Source organism: Sminthopsis crassicaudata, chromosome 6 (assembly GCF_048593235.1).
Source record: "Sminthopsis crassicaudata isolate SCR6 chromosome 6, ASM4859323v1, whole genome shotgun sequence".
Taxonomy (NCBI): Eukaryota; Metazoa; Chordata; class Mammalia; order Dasyuromorphia; family Dasyuridae; genus Sminthopsis; species Sminthopsis crassicaudata.
In genome coordinates, this window is record NC_133622.1 from 204352090 (window position 1) to 204375377 (window position 23288).

At 45.1% G+C, this 23288-nt stretch overlaps 1 protein-coding gene across 3 annotated transcripts in view; it reads right to left on the reverse strand.

Moving 5' to 3' along the window:
* DENND5A (DENN domain containing 5A) overlaps nucleotides 1-23288 on the reverse strand; it is an 88031-nt gene that overhangs the window by 19167 nt on the left and 45576 nt on the right. For 2 of the 3 annotated variants that reach the window (XM_074274858.1, XM_074274860.1), the window contains 6 exons: nucleotides 19327-19514; nucleotides 11262-11579; nucleotides 8624-8839; nucleotides 6362-6596; nucleotides 4875-5025; nucleotides 3951-4044 (listed from right to left, as the gene is read on the reverse strand). In XM_074274858.1, the coding sequence (XP_074130959.1) occupies nucleotides 3951-4044; nucleotides 4875-5025; nucleotides 6362-6596; nucleotides 8624-8839; nucleotides 11262-11579; nucleotides 19327-19514 (1202 nt within the window). The remainder of the gene's footprint in view (nucleotides 1-3950; nucleotides 4045-4874; nucleotides 5026-6361; nucleotides 6597-8623; nucleotides 8840-11261; nucleotides 11580-19326; nucleotides 19515-23288) is intronic. The other variant, XM_074274859.1, reaches the window with a different exon arrangement.

The window sequence follows — 23288 nt, forward strand, 5'->3', positions numbered from 1 at the left end:
TGACAAGTAGAGCGGCGGTGAGATGGAGAAAAGGTCACCTTTGGAGGCAAAAGACCTAAGTTTTAAGTCGTCATTCTGTCATATATTAACTGAGTAACTTCTCAGTAACCCAGGAAATTCTCTGATCAAATAAGTTATTTGTAAGGCTCTTAACAGAGTGCCCCTATCACATTGGAGGTGCTTCAAAATGAAATTAGAAATAAGTTGTAGATTTACATTGGTGAAGGGAATTTTCATATCAGGAGTTCCTTATGAGCTCAGAAGTATAGACCTCCACCCTAAAAAATACACACACACACACACACACACACACACACACACACACACACACACACACATTTATAATGACTAACTTATTCTATCAGGCTGAGAAAATGCCTAGTATAAATTACATTTTTCTTTCAACCAGGCTAATGAAAAACAATCTTGATGGAATAAAATGCTATGCTATAAATGTTTCCATTCTTTTCTTCTCCAAAATTTGCCTAAGGCAAAATGTTTCTTTCCTCATTCTTTGTTCTAATACAGATCTTTCTGTACTACATACAAGTTTCTGACCAAGATCTATCTGTACTGAATTGAATTATCTTAGAGAGGGCTGTTTCCTGAGTCAGGATCCTGCTATACTTCTTGTAAGTGACCATCAAAGAAGCCAAAAGACACTGCCCGGAAAAAAAAAAAAGTAAAGATGAGAGGAAAAAGACCCTGGCATAGACAAAAATATATTCTAAGGAAGAATTGTTATCCAATGGAAAAAAGAGATAATTAAGTATAAAAGCCCAACTGCAAAACTTCGATGTTAACTGGGTCATGAAAAATTAGGCAGCCTGCCCAGATCCTTCCACCAAAACAAAAAGAAAAAAATGGTAAGGATTCAAACTGGTTCCAAAGCAACTGAAAAGAAGCATGAAGTAATGGTTCATAGGAAAAGGATGGGATCTTCAATTGCACTGATATGGTCCCTCCATGTTCAGATGAAGAAATTACCAATGAAGGTGATGAATATAGTCCCTCACTCTCCCAATGAGAAAACTCCTCCATCAATTCAAGTTTTCAGCTTTTCTGTAACTGACAGTCATATAAAGAGTTGCCTAGAACAATGAGGAATTAAATAAGTTTCTCAAGGATCACAAAACCAGTAAGTGGCAGAGGTAGGATTTCAAATCAGGTTCTCCATAACCATAAGGTAGCCATGGAATGGCCAAAGAAACTGAAGTACAAAAACAGAATCAGAAAAACTATATAAACTATGCAGAAGGAAGCCCTTAGAATCAGGAAAATGAAACACTCAATGACTACAATACTGTCAATAACAGAACCATAAAGTGAAAATGAATATGGTGTAATTATAATGACCCAACTGAGCTCCAGAGAAGAGGTGAGAAACATACATTGATTCTTTTATTGGAGAAGTGGGGGGAAATGAGAGCAAAATGTTATGGTTATAGTCAGACATTGGCTGGTTGTTTTTTTGGTTTTTTTTTTTTTGGCGAGATAAACGTTTCTCACTGGATAAGGGAATTAAGTCTACAATGTTAAAACAAAAGGCATCATTAAAACTTAAAAAAAAAAAAAGACAAGTCATGACAGATTGAGCTCTTGACATATTTCAACAGTGTTACTAGAATGGTTTCTAGAGAATGTTAACAGTTTGCCTAGGGTTAAGCAAAGTATTTAAAAATATCTCTCAAATTGTTCTGAGAGGATATGGTCCAGACAATAGCTCGATTAAGTGAACTCAAAATCAGTTGAATGACTGGACAAAGTGGAAGAAGAGCCATTTATTCATAGTTTGCTGTCAACTTGGAAAGGGATCTCTAGTGAAGAGGTACAAAGATCATCCTTAGCCCTATGCTGTCAACATTTTTATCAAGCTCTATCTTGCAGGTGCCATCACACTATAAGGGATTACTAACAGTTTAGGTGGCAGAGATGAGAAGCTGAGCTTCAAAAGTCCCAAAGAACTTATCTAGAAATTCAAGACTGACTCTCCATCCACCACATTGAGCTGCTTCTCAAGACTGATGACAACCTGTAGTGCCCAGGAGCTGTGAGGTCTCTCTGTCTCTCAGCCCTGGTCAGACCACACTTGAATATTATGTTGGATTCTGACATCACATTTAAGGAGGACACTATCAAACTAAAGAGCATCCAGAGGAGGGTGAGCAGGATGATGAAGGGCCTCAAGACCATTCCATAGGGAGATTGGTTGAGAGGAACGAAGATGGGGAAGAAGATACTTGGAGGAGGTAGGAAGGGAAGCATAATGGTGCTCTCTAAGTATCTGAAGGTCAACATATGGAAGAGGAATTAAGAAGGCATGTTCTGCATGATCCTAAAGAGCAAAATCAGAACAAATTGCAAAGAGGTAAATCTAAGTTTAAGGTATGGAAAAACTTGCTAACAAGTAGAGCCACAAAGTGAATGGGGCACTTCAGACAACTGTAGAGTTTTCCACTATCCAATTCTTCAAGCAATTGCTAGATGACCCAGTGGGTGGGTGGACTTTGTACAATATACAAGCAAAATATCAAAGTCTCCAATCAATAGAGACTGGCATTAAGCAATAAACTATATAAAACTTGACTAGAAATTTACTAGTCTTTTAAATTTATAAGTTAGTAAAACAAACAAACAAAATAAACATGCAAATTGTAGCTACACTATAAGGTATCAGAAGATACTGCCATTTATAAGTATGTGTGTACATGTGTGTATGAGAAGATAAAATTTAGTTTCTTTTCATGAGATTATTATTGTTTGAATCTTTGTGATTTGTTATTTTTCCTTCATTCTAGAAATCCTTAAAGCCTACTAATAATAAATATAAATAATAATACTGAATGATAGTTTAACATTTCTACAATATTAACACAATAAAAAAATTTATCGTTTGACTAATAATAAATAATATTACTGACTTATGAATAAGCATCACAAAATGTAATTTTTGTTTTCCTTTCCTATTTGATAAACTGTTCCTAAATTGTAACTTGGATATATGAGTGAAATGAGCAGAACTAGGGGATTATTGTACACACTAACAGTGATAATCAACTATGACAGACTTAGTTCTTCTCAGCAATGTAGTGATCCAAGACAATTCCAAATAGACTAGGGATGGAAAATGCCATCCGCATCCAGAGAGAGAACTATGGAGACTGAATGTGGATCAAAACATTGTATTTTCACCTCTTTTTCTGTTTGCTTTTCTTTCTTATGTTTTTTCTCTTTTGTTCTGATCTTTCTTGCACAACATGACAAATATGGTAATATGGTTAAAAGGATTTTACATGTATAACATATCAGATTGCTTACTGCTTGGGGGAAGGAGGTAGTAAAGGAGAGAGAGAGAAAAAATTTAGAACACAAGATCCTACAGAAATGAGTGTTGAAAATTATCTTTACATATATTTGAAAAAGTAAAATGCTATTTAAAAACAACAACAACAATATTGTATAGCATAAGGTCCTTCCTAGAGGATTTTCATAGAATATATTAAAATCCGGACTTTAAAGACTCTTGGTTGATGGAGAAAAACATCTATGTAAGACAACCACCCTCCAAACAGCTGTTTGATATGTAATAAAGATACCATTTCTAACAGAGCTCATCACTAATTGCCCATAGAGTGACTATTGCTTGCTTCTATAACAGGAGATGAGTGAGACTTGAGAGGCTCTTATTTCCCTTCTAGCTCTAGAGACCGAACTCAACAACAAAAAGGCCTTGCTCCAACACCATTGCTTATTAGCAACAGCATCTGGTTTAATCTTCCCGGTTCCCAAACTCTCTTACTCTCCTTTTACATAAAATGGAGATAAATGGTATTTGCCCTGCTACCTCATTGGGTTGCTGTAAGCAAAGTTCTCTGGAGATCTTGGAGCCATTGGCAATCCCTCCCCCTCCCCAACCTTTCACCCCGGCTCCGGTGCCATGAGGCTCTCACCTCCCTCTGGTCATTATCTAGGCGTAGATGTTCTGTGTGCTGTTTCTGTCTATCCTTCCGCCTCCACTGGGCAGGTGCATTCCTCTTGGTCCATCTGTCAGAAACAAGGAGACCGTTTCCTAGATGAGTAGTGAAAGTCCCCAGGCCGGACTGAAGGGCTGGGGGCTGGGGGAGGGAAGGGAGAGCAGAACCACACACACCTGCAAAGGCTGTCACTGCTCTGGCAGAAGAGTAGCCAGGGACCAAGGGCTGAGCGAAAGGGTGGTCTCCTAGAAAAGGCAGATGCCATTGATCTCCATTGATAACTGGACAGAGTTTCAAGGGGATCTGGACTCTACAAAGACTTTTTCTCAGCTTTTTTCCATTTCTACCCATTGAGACAAATAGCACAGCTCACTGCCATAGGCATGGTGAGCCGAAGATAGTGATTCTGCTGAGGAGTTTCAAGCTTGATTTCACCTGGTCTTATAGCTCATCAGCAGTCTGAAGTCCTTGACTAAACTAAAGAGTCAGACCAAGGATAGTGAACATCTGAGAGTGAAGGACATCTTCACCTTTTTGGAGTCATGGGCAACTCTAGCAATCTGGCCAAAGCTCATGGCTCCCTTCTTGGAATAATGTTTTTATATGTGTGTGATAAAATATATAGGCTACCAGGGAAATCAATTATACTGAAATAAAGTTATCCCAAAATTTTAAATTTTTAATTCCCTGACCCTGCTCTATATAAGCTTAGTTTTTCTTTGACCTGCTAGAATGAAGGGAGCTTTCCTTATCTTTACTTTACCTAATTTAGAGTCCTTCAGGGGATTCGAAGTCATGGTGGATATGATCAATCCCCCAACTACTTAGCCCAACCCTCCCTAGCATATACAACCTTGATTTCTAGCATGTCTGGCATGGACAGCCTCCAGGATTACTCACTTGTTGCTGGCTGGCCCGGTTGAAAGCACATCAGCTTGCAGTTTGGGGAAGAATCCCGGCTCATACTTCCCCTGCCCAATCTTCATGTCCAATAAGTGGGGGTGAATAGCAGTGTGGTCAATTTTTGCCAGTCTCAGCTCAATCGCTTTCTCTGCAGGGAATGCAGACAAGAACAAAAACAAATGGGTGAGGCCCTTCTGAACATCTGGTCTCAAAAGCTGCAAAATAGCATTCTTAGGGCCTACGTGAAGTTAAACAGACTAATTCACCTCATCATAGGCAAGGGACTCCCAGAAATAAAAACCACACCAGAGTATAGCATTCCCTTACAACTCTGAGCTACCTTTTCCTACTGTTAAATTTAGATTTGGATCTGGTACAGTGTATATGTATTTTTGGAGGGAGGGTATATATGTGGAGAACATATTTATATGTGAAGGAATATTTGTAAAAGGTATATCTGGAGGATGAATGTGTGCTGTATATACATATTGTGTATGTATGGCCAGATGTGCATAACGTGGGTGATTATACAGGCAGAACTGGGTATGTATATGAGGAGAGGGAGCATCCCTATCATTTTGTAGACTGGAAGTTGAGGGCCAGAGAGGTTAATGACTTGCACAGGGTCACACAGCTACCAAATGTCAGGAGAGAAGCTCTTTCCCAGTCAGCAAAAGCTACTATGCACAAGTGGTGGAGTGTGGCCCAGATGTTCCCACTGGCCAAGTCTCTCCAGAGACCATGACTGGAATTTGAGTGTCATCTCACCAACAACATCAGGCCGGGCCCCCAGTCCATCCCCAGCACCCAGATACTGTTCCAGACACCTCTGTATCCTAAATGGCACAAGCAGGCCTGTCTCCAGGACCTGCAGCTCCTTCTTTCACATGGTCTGGAAAATGATTTGGTTAGTCCACACCTGAAGGAGGTGGGCTCGAAGTCCAGTTCAATCACCTACTGTGTGACCTGCAACAAATCACAGCCTCTCTGGGCCTTAGTTTGTTTCCGCTGGCCCAGATGACTTCAGCAGCCCTTGCAGATTCATGCCTATCGCACCCACAGGCATGGGGCTATAAGGCAAGTCTTTACTGTTCATGGTCTAGCAGACACACTAAAGATGCCTATGCAGCTTCTGCCCAAGAGCTGCCAAGGAAGCAGCCTCATCATGAGTCTGGACCCCGAAATCCTTCCAAGGCATTACAGTGTCTGTGCTAAAAACAAGAAGCTCTCCAAGGTTAACCGTCCTCAGGGCTCTGTTGAGAACTCTCATCTCAGTCAAAGGCCTGGAGTCGGAGCTGAAGGTTAGAAGAAAGTACTAATGAAATGCTTCAAGGGGACGCGACACTCCCCTCAGGAAGTGGACACAAAGGCACCTGCAGACTGTCCCTGAGCTGCCTCGGACTGCCAGGCAGGGACTAGCTGACTTGTGATAGGTCAGAAGGATGTGTGAGGGGAGGACTCAGCCGGATGAAGCCCTGCCTCACCTGCTTCATCCACAGTGGTGCACTTCTGGTACATGGAGGTTCGCAGGGTCGGCGTCCTCACGTTCAGTAACCTTATTTTGTCCACTCGAGCATCAAACACCCTCAGAATGGGGTCTTTGTCGTCATCATCGTGGCACATGATCTTATTGTCAACAAAGGATGCGAACATCTGGGTCTCCAGGAATCTTGAGAGGAATGGCAGGTAGGGCTCAGGCTGATCTGATAAAAAAGAGGCCTTCAGAACCCACAGGAAAGGAAAAACAAGATAGGGAAGCATGTTAGCCATGAGCAGGAACAGCAAAATATATCCAGCCATTTCCCCCATGATAACTGATCATCTAGGATTTCACTGGCTTTCCCGTCTGCCCATCAGAGAACCGAATTGCTCCTTTTGTGTGTTTCCAACAAAAACTCATTATACATCACACATATAACCTTCAGACCAACTGAAAAGTTCCTACCTCTTTACACATCCACAACTAGAGAAACAGAGACGGCACAGTTGTTGGTTAGCCAGATGAGTCAGGAGGAAACCAAATCTCCCAAATGAACTGCTCCATACTAACCCCTCAGTAGGAAAGACGGGAGGAGGCCATACAGCTACCATATCAGTTCGGACCCTAAGATCTCTCCCCTATATTACAGTGACAGGCTCCTGGATGATCTCCCAGTGTCATCTGCCCTGCTCTGGTCTACCCTACACACGGCTGCCAGAAGATCTGACTGGGTTCACTCCCCCACTCAACCATCCCTCATGGCTTCCTAATACCTCCAGAATCAGATATAAACTCTCTGCCCTCCATCTCTCCTCTTTATGCTGTCTCTGATCCTCATGGATGAAATATATTCCCCACTTGCGTCTGCCTCACCAAGTCCCTGCTTCCTTTAAGATTCCAGTGAGGTACCATCTTCTGTATGAAGCTTTTTGTTATTCCTCTCATCAATAGTGCCCCCCTTCCCAATTACCTTATATTTCAGTACTTTGTTTTTGTGTGTGTGCATGGAAGTGTGTATATATACATACATATATATATATATATATATATATATATATATATATATATATATACACACACACACTAACTTTATATTTATGCTATATCTATACACACACACACACATAGAGAGAGAGAAACAGAAAGACAGAGGTAGAGACAGAGAGAGGAGAGAGAGGGGGGGGGGGATTACATGTACTTGTCACCTCCCTCATTAGGATCGACGTCCTTGTGAGTAGCACTTGATCATTCTCTGTTCTTGTGTCCCCAGTACCTAACAAAGTGCTTGTCACACTGTAAGTATTTAATAACTGCTTAATTACTCCAGTTAATCTGCTGCCTTGCCTAGTTTCAACACCACAGAACAAGCCACCCCCATGCAAGGCACCCCTCTGGTGTCCCACTCTGGCTTTCCTGACTTTGTGTGTGTTGTCTCATTCTTTAGATGGTAAGTTTTTGAAGCTGGGGCTATCTGTTTTATTAATTATAGCTTAACAACTCTTAGCACAGTGCCTGGCCTGTCGTAGGCTAGACAATAAATGTTTCTTGAATTGGACTGGATTGTCTGATAGTAGAATTATCTATGCCAACTAACATTTCAATGGACAAGACTTAAAGCTTACCCAATATATCAGTAAAGTCATGAACTCTGGCTTTCAGACCACAAATATCTCAAAAGAACTACTAAGACCAATGGTTTACCTCAAAGAGTTCACTCAAGCCATCTCTACCCTTACTAGTCTCCACTGGACCATTATTCTCACAGACACTGCCATGACACCTATTTTTTGACTGTCATTCTTTAAAAAATCACCCTGACACTTATGGACTGCCACTTTTTTAAAAATAGCTTTTTCTTTTCAAAATATATGCAAAGATAATTTACAAGATTCACCCTTACAAAATCTTGTGTTCCAAATTTTTCTCCCTTCTTTTCTCCCCTTCCCTCCCCTAGACGGCAAGTAATACAATATATGTTAAACATATATAGAGTTCTTCTATATACATAATTCCACTATTATTGTGTTGCACAAGAAAAATCAGAACAAAAAGGAAAAAAATGAGAAAAAAAAACAAAGTCCTAGCAAACAACAACAAAAAGAGTAAAAATGCTATGTTGTGATCCACATTCAGTCCCCCATTGTCCTCTCTCTGACTTCAGATGGCTCTCTCCATCACAAGTCCATTGGAACTGACTTGAATCATCTCACTGGTGAAAAGAGGCATTGGACTGCCATTGTTAAATGTCACCTACTTTTGACCTCACCTTATCAAAGTTCTGCATCTGCTCCCTATTGGTGAACCAGGACTCTTTATCCTGGCTGGGCTGGATGACAAACACTTCATAGTCAGCAAACATCTGGGTGAAGCGATTGGCAAAGACTTCTCGTATCTGGATGTTCAGCTGGTAAACCCTGAGCTCCTCTTCCTCACACTGAACTTTGAGATCTTTATTGCTGCTGCTCTCTTCTCGCATGTCCAGCTGTGGAAAAGAAACAACAGCTAGAAAAAGCATTCCTTTTTTCCTCTCTTTCCTGAAATGAGAAGATATTCTTCGTGACTCCTGAGCAGAATCAGGGGTTTGGTAGCTGAACTGAGCACCCCCAAAATGAGCCCAGGATCAGGACCTGTTAGCAAAAGGAGAGAACAGAGCAAGGATCGATGTGGTGACTAAATGTGGAGCTTTCAGCAACAAGAAGCCTGTTTAGCCCAGCGATTCTCACCCTAATGGCTCACTCCAAATGGGGGAGTTAAAAATTTTTTAAAAAGGGAAGTTCTCTTCTACTCCCAAATTGCTGGAAGCGAGGCAAGAACAGTTAAATCAATCTAAACTCCAGTTCTGTGTGATCAAGAGAAAAGAGCCCTGGCTTTTAGAGTCAAGGATCCTAGTTTCAAATCCCTATTAATTGCTTTCAGTATATCCTTAGGAAAGGCATTTAACTTTCCTGGACCTTAATTTCATCATAAAAAATAGAGGTGAAGAGGACCAAAGAGTCTCTGTGATGCTCTTCCAGGTCTTTTAATCCTGATCTGATTAAGAGAATAATAAAAATAATGATTACAGGAATACCCAGAAAAATAATCGTAAAAGACAAAAGAACTCAGATGGATGAATTCAACAAATTAACCAATCTTAACTCCGGAGAGCTAATGAGGAGGAACAGCTCCCTCCTCCAAATAGGGAAGGGGTAAGCCCCAGGAACAGAATGAGACTTACATTGTGAGACATTGTCATTTAATTAATGTGCTGGTTTGGTTTGTTAACTGTGCTTCTTTATCATGAGAAGATATAATGGGGGAGGAGGCAGGTGTGTATTAGAAAATGATGTGATTAAAATCATTTTTTAAAAGCACATTAAAAAAAAAAAAAAAAGCCTGATGTGGGCATGATAACAGGCTATATTCAGAATTCCAGGAGCAATTACATCATCTGTCTCAAACTAGAAGGGACCTTACAGAGCACACGAAGGTGGCAAACACCTTCATTTTACAGGCAGTGAAAGTGAGACTCCAAAGAGAAAGAACTTGCCCAGCTGGACTCCTATTGGTTGCCATTAAAAACAAAAACAAGACAACTTCCCAATGACACTTTAATTCCAAAATACCTTTTGTAAAATAGAAAAATAAAAAACTCACAAGTTATCAATAAACATTTCCACAGTACCAAAAAAATGAGGACCACTGGGTAAGAATTGATTTTTGTCTCTGGTAAGAGCGAAAACCCATCTCCTTCATCTTGATCCAAATGGAAGTCCAAACGGTTCAGTAGAGAGCAGAGGCCTATCCAGGAGTCTGTGCCGGGTCCAAGGCCCCATGAGAGATGCAGAAACTCATAGATGATTTTCCCGGAGCAAATACTGCTCTCTGGAGCACCTGACCATCTCTATGTAGGCTACACAGGGCTGTGGCTGCTTAAAATCACATACATTATTTCAGCCATTCTGGCCGACAGTCACCTTTGAAAAAAAAAATGTTTAAACTATTCTCTTTTTTAAAAAAATTATCACTGTCACTTCCTAATGACTCTTCCTTTCTCCTCCATTCCCAAATCTTCCCTGGTATAAGTTCAACCAAGCAAAAATCAAGAGACTGGCTATGAATGAAAATGCACGCCTCCTTCCATATCTATAGTCCACCACATTTGCCTTCAACTGGTTCTAGTCAAGCATCTAAAGTGGGAAGAACCATTGGGGAATGCCTGATCAAATGATGGATGTGTGGATGTTACAGAACACTTCTCTGCTGTTAGAAATTATGGAGGATAACTCATGGAAATATTTTACATAACTTCACACGTGCCTTCTCAATAGAGGGGTGTGTGGAAAATGGAGAGAATCTGGAACTCACAGTTTTTTAAAAAATGCAAAAAAAAATGTTTTACATGTAACTGGCAAAAAAAAAAAAATTAAAACAACAAAAAGACTTGAGAGGAACTATCTCTGAAAAACCCTAGAGAAGTTATAGGAACTGATAAAGAGGAAGAGAGCAGAAGAAGGATGACAATTTATACAACCAACAACATTTTAAAAACAACTCTGAAAGATCTGATAACTCTGATTAATGAAATAACCAACCAAAGTCCAAAGGCCATCGATGAAGCATGCTACAAACCTCCTGGCAGGAAGGGGATGGATTTAAAGTGCAATGTGAGATGCATTTTGCTTGGACAAGGCCAATGCAAGATCTTGTTTTGCTTGACAATATATACTGATAACAAAGGTTTGTGTTTTCCAGTGCAGAAAAGAGGGAGACACGAGAGATTCTGGACACTTGAGAAGATTATAAAAAGGAAGAAGCGTATCCCCACCACAGCAGCAACAAAGGAAGAAGTCAGGCTCTTGGCACCGTGCCCCCCCACCCCCACCACCTCTTTTCGGGGGCCACAAGTCTAACAGGAAGCTCACCTTTTCCAAGCTTACCCCAGTCCTTTGGACCAGGGCTTGAAGCCTGGCAATGGTCTCATTCTCCTTGAGGAGTCCATAGGTGTGCAGAGGGGAGCTGGCAATGTTCCCATTCCGTTTGTCTGAGGCAATGTCACAGGCCCTGAGGCTCTTCAATTTGGAGGCACTCTCGCTGCAGTGCAGGTTCCCTTCTGGGGGAATTCCAAAGGCCATAAGAATCTCAGAGATCTCCTGGACAAACTCTAGCTTGTTGGGAAACTGAGGCAGGTCCTCGGGCAGCTCAATGAAATGGTTGTCAATATCCACAAAGCAGAGATTGGCCTGCAAATAGGAAGGAGGGAAGAAAAATTGGAATGGTAAAGAGAAGGAAAAAGAGAAGAAAGAGGAAAGAAAAAAGGGAGGGAGGGAAATGAAAAGAGATAAAGGAAGAAAAGAAAGTTGAAGCTATAGTGTTTTAAGATTTACAGGGGGAAAAAAATCCCTCTTGCTACAAGTCTGTAAACACAATGCTCCTCATTTCAAAGAGAAGGGAACGAGGTCAGACCTGTAAGATGCTTTGCCCCAGTCTACAGCTACGAGATAAAAAGTGCATCATGAAGCTATTGTTGTTATTACTGCTCTCTCAAGGCCGGTCTCCTTCCTCGGCGTCACCCAGCCGGCCCCTCCACAAATGCGAGCTCCTTGGGGCCAGAGGTGATTTCCTATTTGTCTTTGCAGCCTCATGCCCGGCACGTAGCAAGCACCGAGGAGAGACCTTGGAGGCTGTTTTGTCCCCTCCCTCCTTTCATGCTGGCAAACTAAGGCAGAGACAAGTGGCGGGATGTGCCCACAGCCACAGAGCCCCTGTCAGAAGCAGGACCAAAGCAGGGCCTCCGTGTCAGTCCTAGCTGATTAAGGAGCAGCTGTTCACTCTTCAACAACAAGGCCAGGAAACCCAGGTTAAGGAAGGACCCTCTCCCATCCTACCAGACAGGCCTCAGGCTGGTGGTGGGGAAGCCGGGAGGCGGCCTGCTGAGGGCCGCTACAGGGCCGAGGGTGAAAACCAGCCCATCTGCAGCCAGGCCCCCTCACTCTCAGCTCCAGAGGCCCGGCAGCCGGGGCTCACGGCCACAGGCGCAGCTGGGTTAGTTCCATCTGGCCTCTTTTTATTCCCATCTCAGCCAAGGTCAAGCGCCACAGAACGCGGGGGGCCTTCTCAGGCACTGGGGAAGGTGGCGGTTGGGCTGGCCGCAGGCCCAAACCAACTCAGGGCCTGAACATCAGCCTCTTGCTGCTAGTGCATAACAAACTTGTGGGGAAATAAAACCCACTTGTTGGTTTAACCGTTCCCTTATTCCTGCGGGGCCAGAAAGAGCCCAAGGGCACTTAGAGAAGCAGAACCCTCACTGCGGGGCATCTACCCACCACACTCCACCTGCAGAATGCGCGCTCGTGGGTCTTGGAGAGGGTCTTTGTATAAACAGGTGGTGAGCAGGGCCTGAACTTTAGTAAGAGATGCAGCTCACTTTCTGAAGGGGAGGTTGCTTACTGGGGACTTCCACAGAAGTCCCTGGGCAGAGCTGAATCACCAGTGAACTTTGTGGGTTAGAGATGGGCCCCTAGAGAATTTGGGGAACTAACATAATCACACAGACCTGTCCGCCACACAACACCAAGGTGTATGGTAGAGGGGACAGGTGGGGTTCCCCAGCCATCTAAGATCAGCTCCTTTCTAAATGGTTTGATATTCTTTGGGACTAAGATCAAATTGAGATTTAAGCCTCAGGTTCCTGATCCATAAGAAAAGAGAAGGGAGCTAGTTGTACTTAAGCAGGAGGCCTTACTGGGAGGGGGGGCAATGGAAATTTGGGGGGCCAGGGTAGGAAGGGAGGTAATCTGTGAAATTGAATAAGGGGGAAAAGTTACACTTTTATTTTCACTAAATAAAATTTAGCATTTCCTTTAATTATGGATTTTTAAAAGTTATTTTGAGAAGGGGTTCATAGGCTTCACCTAACTATTAAAAGAAGTGTAGGGGTTGGGGGGAAGTCAAGGACACAAAAAAGGTGTCATTGCTCTAGAGGTTTTTAAGCTCCCTCTCGGCTCTAGCATTCTATGTTCTAGGCTCCCTCTCAGCTCTATGTTCCGGAGGAGCTGCCCACTTTACCAAGTGGTGCCCACGGAGGAGGAGGGGTAAATAAGCATTAACAGAGCTCCTACTGTGTTAGACAATGTGCCCAGAGCTTCTCAGAAATACCTTCTCATTTGATCCTCCTGACAACCTCACAAGAGAGCCATTAAGTGCCCTGCCCAGGGTCACCCAGCCAGCACTTCTGATGGGAATGGCCATCTTCCTGACTCCTGGCCCGCTGCGCCACGAGCTGGAGGGTCAGTGAGGACCCCTGACTTCCTACACAGAGAAGCTGAGGTTTGTGCTGAAGCTGCTGTGAGTGACAGAGTACAAGTGTCACCCTCATTGCAGGGACAGGAAAAAGCAAGAGCAAGAAAGTCGCCTGCCCAGAGTCCCAGAAGTCTTTGACTCCCAGAGTCACCCCTGCTAGTACTCACAGCAGCAAACGGAAGAGGAGCCGGCTGAACTCCAAGTGGCTTTTTCATTACCCTCCCCACCAGCCACGGCCATCATCCTTGTCTCTGTGAGTCAGATTCCAGGGCCCTCGCTTGCACCCCCAACAAAAGGCTCCCAGCACTAAAAGGAGAGAACGCTCACCTACAAGGTTGGATCCTCTCACGGACCCTCACACCTCCACTCCAACTTCCCAAACAGTGGAACTGCAGGTCCTAAAATAAGGCGCAAGTATGGCACAACTGCTCAGGACCATGAGCCCCCCCAGTCCCCAGACAGGGATGGTGAGTGCTGTGAACATTTCCTCTTGCCCAGGGCTTCACAGGTGCTCCTTGAACCCTTCCTTGCCTTTATAGGTAACCAACCCCTTTGAGAGCATAATTCTAACCCAATGTTCCCCAAATATTGTTTTATTATAAACAACACTGGGGCAGCTGGATGGCACCGTGGATAGAGCATCAAAGTCTGGAGGATCTGGCCTTAACAACTATTGGCTGTGTGACCTTGGGCAAGTCACTTACTCCCAACCACCATGCCAAAAAAAATCTTTAAAAGTATAAACAAGGCCGCACCAACACCAGAGACGCCGCAGTTACGGGTTTAGATGCCAGGTCTGAGAGTTTCACCTTTGGCTTACTCAGATGCACAGAGGAATAACCAAAGCCTGCCAAAAGTGATCCGCCGGGAAGGCCACAAAGCCAGCAGCTTTCTATTTGGGACTGGGGGAAGGGAGCCATCGCAGAGGGCTCAAAGGGCCCATTTCTCCAAAAGGAAACCCACAAGGCATCTAAAAATAGCGTGTATTCACTCAGTAATGGCGGGTTGGCTTCTCCCCTGCTGCTCCGAACCAAATATAGAAGGACAACTTGAAAGAATTTCACAAACTACAAATACTGGATCCACACATTGCTGATGCCCTTGGACACAAGCAGATGGAACAGGGACAGATACAGACGACCTAATCTGTCTAAGCAGGACCGCAGGCCAGCCGCTCAGAGCCTGCCGTGGGGATAAGAGGATGGGAATCTTGAGGAGGGGGCAATTATTGAAGTGCAATGGGAAGGGCAAGAAAGGAGGCAAGAATAAACAGCAGCCTAAGGAACAGGAGAGGACAAAGATCACCATTCAATATCCTGAACAAAAGGGGAAAGGGAGGAAAGAGGTGGAGACAGACATCAGGAATCAAAGCATCCCTATTCTGCCTGTTACTATGAAGGAAAAGAGATGAAGGGAGGGGGAACAGGGAAGGAGAAAGGACAGAGACAGAGGTTCTGAGTGCAGAGTGAGGATCACCATTCAACAGGCTACTGGTGTCAAGGGGGAAACAATGGAAGGAGGAAGGGACAGAAGTAAAAGACAGAGTGGAAGGAAGCAGGGAAGGGAGAGATGAGGGAGAAAAAAAAAGGAGATTCAGCAATTTACTAATAGGAAAAGAAAAAAGAGAAGATGAAAAACTGAGGGGGAATAAAAGAGGAAAGAGGGAAGAGAAGAGACAAAAAAAGAGAAATATGGAAAAGCAAGTGAGAGTGCTACTGTCTGCCAAATTACTGAGAGGAAAGCAGGATTTAGCAGGTTACTGAGTTCACCAAATAAACAAAAATGAAAATCCAACTTTGTAATTGGGAAAACCCCAATCCCTAATCCTCTCCAAAAACAGGCAGGGTCCGGGGAAGCTTGTGGCTCGGGCACTCACACATTCCTGCAAACACTTAGTGTAAGAGATTAGGTGCATCCCTTTTCCCCACCACCATCACCAGGCTCATCACTGGTGGTTCAGGAGGAGAAATGGCCCCTCTTCATGTTGGGTCAGCTTCCCCTTTAATGGCAGAGCCTGCTTCAATCTCCCCAGACCCTGGGAGGCTGGAGGAGAGAAGAAGAGGGAAGGCTCAGTTTTTCAGTGGATGTGACCACGTGGACTTCAGATCTCTTCGAGTCTGGCTCTCTTCCTGTAGAAGGCCCCACTGCTTGCTCCAGGCCCTGTATGCTGACCTCTGCCAAACCACAGCTCGTCAGGGGCCGGACAGAGGTTTGGCAAGCAAGGCATGTCTGAAGCAGACATTTAAGTGGCTGCCTTAAAAAGGGAGAAGGCTTGCTTCTACCCCTCTCCATCCTCCCCCTGACAGTGATAACGTTTCCTGCTTCCTAGACTCCAATAACCACCCCTTGTAGAGAAGCATGAACAACGGACAGCTCACAAAAGGCCGGGCTTCTGGACCCACTGGACTCATGAGTTTCTATCCAAAGGAACAAAGGCCTATTGAGGAGCTGCTAGTGGCCCGAGGGTGGCAGCCACTGATGAATTCTGATTTGCGCTGGGTAGACCATTGGACCTTCCCTTCCCCCCGCTTTCTCCAGAACTGGACAAGGCCTCCTGCAGGATCCCCCCGCCCCTGATCCACTATCCCCTAACCCTCACTGCCCCTCTTCCTCCCACTATTGTGCTACCCTGGACAGAGCCCTCAGCCTCCTCGGGGCTCCGTTTCTTTGTTCACAGAACTTGATGACAGAATCAGGTCTTTAGAACAGGAAGGGACATTAGAAATTGCCCTGCACAAGCTCTGCATTTTATGGACAAAGCACCGGAGGGCCCCAGAAGGGACGTGACTTGGTAGCACAAGTCATTAGTGAAAGAATCAGGAGCCAAAGCCACATCTCCTGACTCCACCACCTCCAGGGGATCTCCATGAGTCCCTTCTGGCTCCCACGTTCTGTGTGGTGAGTGGGGTGGGGGGTGGAAGTGAGGGAGAAGCCTCACCTTTAGACAGAGAGTCCTTGTCCAAGGCAGAGGCAGTTTCTGAAAGAGCTGTGTGCACCAGGAGCTCGGCACAACAGGTACCCAAGAAGGCTGCCAGGCACCCCTCACACGTGGCTGTCGCTGTGCTCCCTGGTTGCCCACAGCCGCTCAGCCAGTGCCTCAAGGGCCAACAAGCCCCGGGCCGGGTCCCAGCTGAAGACAGATTCTAAAGCACGGATCTCTGCCTGGGGAGCTCTGGCAGGCAGAAAGCTCACAGCTTCAACCTTCCCAACTTGCAGAAAGCACACTGGGTTTGGAGCCCCAAGACCCAAGTTCAAGTCATTTCCTACCATCCTGTAGCTTGTGCCCACTTTCTCTCCGAGATCACAGGTTTTTCTTATCCCTTAAAGGAGGGGACTGGGCCGGGTGATCTCTAAGAACCTTCTGACTCTCATTCTAAGACTGCCATCCTAGGCTTACCAAGGCCTTTTTCTTTCAGTGTAGAGATTACAAGACTCTGACTCAGGAACTGGCAGGACTAATTTTACATTACTGCCACCTTTTCAAACAGCTAGGCTTTCTCTAGCCCTTGCCAGGTCCACTTCCTTCCTCAAAGCTAAAAGCAAGTGAATGAATGTGTGCTGGCTCTTGCTCTCTAGCTTTCTTCCCCCTCTCTCTTCCTTTCCCCCTTTCTCTCTCTCCTTTCCTCCTCCTTTCTCCCTCCTGCTTTCTCTCTCCCTCTGTCCTTCCTCCTTTGTTCACTCCCTCTCCTTTCCTTCCTTTCTCTCTCTCCCTTTTTCTCTCTTTCCCTCTTTCACTCCTCCCCCCCTACCTCTCATCTCCTTCCTCTTGTTCTGCCCTAACTCCACCCAGCACAGACCCCCTCCAGATGCAGATAAGAAAAGGGAGGAGAGAAAGAAGAAGCTTCATGGACAGACATGTTGGTGCCTAAAATTGAAGGGGAGGAAAGGAAAGCACAGAGAGAGATGCATTTCTCTGCAATTAAGGCATCACAAGGGTGGGCTAATTATCAGGGATGCTCATCAAGGATGCTGACGACATCCGCCCATCCCCGCTCCCCAGATCCTCGGCCCATGATCCAAAAGCTTTCCCTCTTTGCTATTCCTTTCCACACTTCAAGCTTCTTGTTCCTGAGCAGCACCCAGAGAATTCCCAATTGTTTCTGTGGGGAGGGGAAAGGGCCGCCCCGGAGGCAGGCCCTGCTCCAACCCAAGCTGGCTCTGGCACAGTTCACACGTCAGTGTTGTCCTTGCTCCCTGCACATAAGCGTCGGAAGGCGGGCAAGGAACGAGTAGCTCTGGGCTCCCGGCACACAGCGAGTGCCGAGCACACAGGATGTGTGGAAGAACGCTTCACGAATGGAAATCAGACATCAGAATGAAGGCGGACATTTCTAAGTTACCATTGTCATAGCCAGACCGCATATATACAATTGTATATAATTAGTCAGCCTTCGCAGAGCACCTTATATAATTTACTGGATTAGATTTTACTTCCCCAACAGCCCTGTGAGGTCAAGAGCTACAGATATTATTATTAGCTCCCATTTTATAGATAAGGAAACTGATAAAGTAACTTGCCCAATTACACAGGTACTGACTTCCTTTAACAGGAGTCAAATCCAGGTCCTCCTGTCTACTCACTACATAATAGCAATATCAACAACAATAATAATAACATTTATTTAGCACTTTAAGGTTTACAAATTGCTTTATGAATCTTATCTTATTTAACCCTCACAACAACCTCCTTAGAAGGTGGGAACTTGAAACAAATCCTTTGTGGAGGAGACAATGGTTAAATCTAGTTTAGCATAGATTTAATCCCACAATAAATAATGGTTTACTATTGACATAATGATTGGTGTGTACTCGGTGTGGGGCACATATAATATACTAGAAGCTCTCAGGGCCAGAAGGACAAGCACACAAGAACCTCTCAGAGGCTGAGACAGATTCATTCCATCGTCCACCTTTGTGGTGGCTGCAGGCTGAAGCACAAACCTTTGGAGCTGGGGAGATTCAGAGGCCAGAGAAGGCAGGCAGGAGCTCAAGCTCCTGGAACCAAGGCCAGACTGAAAGGCCTCCAGAAAGCTGCCCAGCCCCAGGAAGGAGATAATAAAGGATCTGCATTATAAGAAAGCTAACCGGGCCACAGGAAAGGAAACAAGACGTGGAAAGTGAGAATAAAGGATTTGGACTTTAATCCCTGGCTGCATTTGGGGTGATTACTGAACTGAAACGAAGGCTGCTTCCAGAGACTCCAAGAAAATGTAAACAGAGAATATTACAGGAAACTATGAATATTAGTTTCCCATTTTACAGGTAAAAGAACTGGGGCCCAAATAGTCAAGTGGCCTAGCCATGGTAACCCAGCCCTAAAGTGCCAGGTCCCTCCCAATCAGCCCCTCCTTTCTTCATTAGTTGCCTCTCTTGGAGTAGTAATAAACCGTGGTCTCCTCCCAACCCCACAAACCAAAATGTCTAAGAGGCAGCAGGGCATGTAATTCCAAGAACATAAAACAGTTTCCAACACAACCCCTAATTGTGTCTCCTGCTACAAAGAGACCAAGACAGAGGAGCAAGGCAGAGTCCCAGGAGGGAAGGGAATGCTGGGATCTCAGATCAGGCAAGTCAATAGTCCTGGATATCCACACTGACATTGGTGTCCAGGGACACGGCAGTCAGCCTCTATCGCAGGCTCACCCACCCTCACCTCAGTGCACGGGCACCCCACTGTCCCCCTCTTACCTCCTGAGGCAACTCTAGTTTGGACCGGTCGTCCAGGCCGTTGGAATGCAAGCCCATCAGGTATGGAACAGGAGCATCTAAGAAGTGCAGGAGAGAGGCGGGGAGGATGGGGACGTAGACGTGCTGCCACTGGAACGGGAACATGAGCGCTGTGATGGTCTCGGCCACAGTCATTAGTCTCTGGTAATCTGAGGCAAAGAAAACACACAAGAGACATCGTCAAAAGAGAGGAAGCTTCGGGCCTCAGGTGCTGGACTGAGCCCTTCCACTAACACCTCCCTGAGATCAAAAGCAAACAGGCTCCAGGTTGGAAACCCTGCCAGTCACTGCAGATCCTTACTTCAAATCCACAAAGATTCAGTGTCTATGTCCTGAGGCAAATAACACACAGTCCTGGCCCTCAAAGTCTGGCTGGACAGGAGACAAGGAATGTGTGTGGACAGTCAGACACCAAAGTGCTTGGAGAGACCCAAGGTGGGGACCACAGCCAACTGGTCAAATCAGGGAAAGCCTCCCACAAGGACAGGCAGGATAGCTACAGGAGGGAAGAAGAGGAGAGATGGGAGAGACACGTGCAGGAAACAGCCTTATCAAAGGCGTGAAGGAGAAAAGAGAGGAATAAGATCAGGAACAAAGGGAAGTTCAGCTGAATTAAATGAAGAGGTAAGTTGGATATCGCAAGGCAAGTGAACCCAAATGAAAGGTGATATTGCTTCAGAGGAAATAATGTAGCTTTTCTCCACTCCAGAGACAGCTATGGGTGCGGAATGCTATGTGTGTCTATGTATTTGTGTACCTACATACATAGTTGCACATATATATATATATATATATATATACACAAACATTTTTTAAAGCTGAATGTAATTAAAATACTCTCTGTTCTGTATATATGGAAACATTGATGTTTGTTGAAGTTTTTCAAATCTATAACTAAAAAAGAAAAAGTGTTAAAAAAAGGCATTAATAAAACTTTTTTTTTTTTAAAAAGCAAGCATTCTGCTTTCACCAGAAAAAGGTTCTACGGATGATGAGCTGACAAAATTCACTCACTGCCAATCTCTTGCAGGACACAGTCACAGTGTACAAGGGAACTTCCAAAAAGTCTGCCATTTAGACAGGAAACAGGAGTTCAGATGTTAAAAGCTCTGGCAGGAAATCTGACCCAAAAGTCTGGATCTGAGCATTTGGGGAGGAAGTTTTGGCACCTGGTGGGGCCATGAGGGGTGTGGAAGAGGCCAAAGGAACCTAAAAACACTTGGGCCTGGGACCTGAGGTGGGCCTCTTTTTCCCAAAGCGCCAAGGCAGCAGGCCACACGGCCCAGAAAGTCATGGAGGCTCAGTAGGGCCACTCAGGCGTGCTCTGCAGGGCATCTGGACCACCTGCTATATGATCACTTTCTTTTGAGCTGGCTTTCCCTTGGTCCCACTGAAGCCCTCAGCAGGGGCCATTGTGGGAATGAGGAGGAGCTGGCTGGAAAAGAAAGTCACAAAGAATAAGATGATCAGCAGCTGACAGTTCTGGAGAACCTTACATTTTACAGTTTTTCTTCATAATAATCCCAGGAGTCAGGGAGAGAAAACCCTAAGTCTGGCTTCAAAAGCCTACCTTCTTTCCACCTGGACTTCATCTACACATCACCTCCTATCACTCTCAATTCCTGTTCTTACCTGGCCAAAGAGGGATACACCAGAAAAGAAAAATTACTCAGAATTTCTAATCCAAATAATCTATCACCACTGACTGGAATCTGGCCCTTCCAAGGCCAAAAGACAGCAGTCATTCAAATGACCAAGGCCCACAAGACTCTTTGAAGTTTTGTAAAGCCTTCCTTTAAGGCTCAGGGCAACCCTCCATCCATAGATGAGGAAGAGACATTGTGGGACACAGTTGCTGGAATCCCAACATTGGACGGGCACATACTGGGTACCTTGGTGGGAAGGGGCAGATATCACCAGACACAATGTTTACAATGTGGACCACAAAGACTTTGCTTGGGGCCTCCAAACAGGAGTTTAATTCACACAGTCGCACATAGCACTCAGCACTCCAGCTGTCTCTGGAGCAGAGGGAAGGCTACATCATCTCTGAAGCTAACATCACCTTCATCTGAGCTCACTTGCCTTGTGGTGTCGGACTTAGCTCTTCATTTAATTCATCTGAGCTTCTCCCTGTTCCCGTCACAGCCCTACTATGTACAGAGGCTGGTTCTAGGACACGGGGCAGGTACAATGTATAGGTAAAACCTCCCCACAGAGGGTGAGGAAGACAAGCCATACCACGGTCCCCTCGACGTCCCCCAAGGCATTGGAGAAAGCTTCCTGGAAGAGGTTTCAAGTGAACTGGGCTTTAAGGATGGGCAGGGGTCCAACACACAAACAGGGCAGAGAGGGCATCGAGAGGTGGGCAAACAATGTCAATAAAGGCTGGGTGGAGGGACAGCTTAGGGTATGTTTGAGGGCAGGGAGGAGGCCAGTGACAAATAGAAGTAACTGGAGACAAACTTGGAAAGGTAGGCTAGTACCAGCCTCTCAGAAGCCTTGAAAATTGGGCAAAGGCGCTGAGCGGTATACACAGCTAGCAACAGGGAGTCCCTGAAGAATCCCTCGTGATAGAAAATTGACAAAATCCCCAAACAAAATGGGTGGGACAGGAGGGTGGAGAAATGAAAGCTGTTCCCAGTCATCAAAGGGCCTGAAGCAGGCCATACTGGGGTGTGAGTGATAGTCTACGCCTCTTCTATTTCAGCCAGATGGGTCAAATTCAGCCTAGATTCCTCACTTGTCTCTCACAGAAATCAAGCCCAGGCTCCATCTGTGGTAAACCTAATTCCTTCTCTCTTCCCGTCCCTTTGCGGAGAAGGCACGCCAATTAATAGTTATCTCAAAAATCTTAGTCATCTTAGGAATTTTCTTTTTTTGACTCTCAGATGAAGATGAATCAAAGAGAATTTTAAAAGCGTGGGAGACTGAATGGGGGAGGAAGAGATCCTTCAACTGGCATTTACAGCCAAATGCACAGTCATACTACACCCCAGCACTGGTTCACAAGTGTGTACTTCGGAAAAATCTCTGGCTGAAAAATCCCCCTCTGCTGGAAGGCATGCATACCGGGTACGCATGGTACAAAATGCCAACCATCCTTGTGGGGTGCTGAGCCATAGGAGCAGGAAAGTACCAGAGAGACTTTCATTCCCTCTCCTGAACCAGAAAGAATGCCAGCCTCCGAGGCAGAAACATCTCTGATGTGACACTTATGAGGTGTGTGGCCCTGAGTCAAAGCCTACTGCTGCTCCGTATCTTAGTTTCCTTATCTGCAAAATGGGGACAATAACACAGGTATCTATGTTCCTCCACAAGGAAATGCTTTGTAAACCTACAAACCCTGAAGAAACAGTCAGGAAAGGGAGAAATCCAAGCAATCTTTTCCTTGGCCCATTAATGGACATCCCCAAAAAGGCTGGCATGACTAATAAGCCTATCTGCTGCTTTAAAAAAAACCCAACTGTCCCCTACTTAATGAGCTGAGCCTGGGGACAGTTCTGCCTTTATTTCTTTCTTGCCTGAGGTTTACAAGAAATCCTCAGCAGGCCCTCTTGTTTCTTGACAAAATGAATGTGGAGGTTCCAAAAACATCCACTATCTCACCATGAGAACCAAAAGACAGGCCAACATTCCCCAAGGAGGGCCATTTCCCGTGCTCTGAAAAAAACAGATAGCCTATTTTTACACAGTTCAGGGACATGGATTTGGGGTTTGCCCCTCCTCCTGAGGATAATGCTGGGCTCCAGAGCGCAGGCTAGGGCTTCTCACGACCAAGAAAGGCGCTTCTCCCAGGCAAAAACACAGCATGGAAGCACGTCCTTCATCAGGCTTTTGGAATTGTGGCTCAGGGAGGAGGGGGCGCAAGGAAGAGACAGGGAGAAGCCTTGGGATCCAGGAGAGATCGAATAAGATCAGAT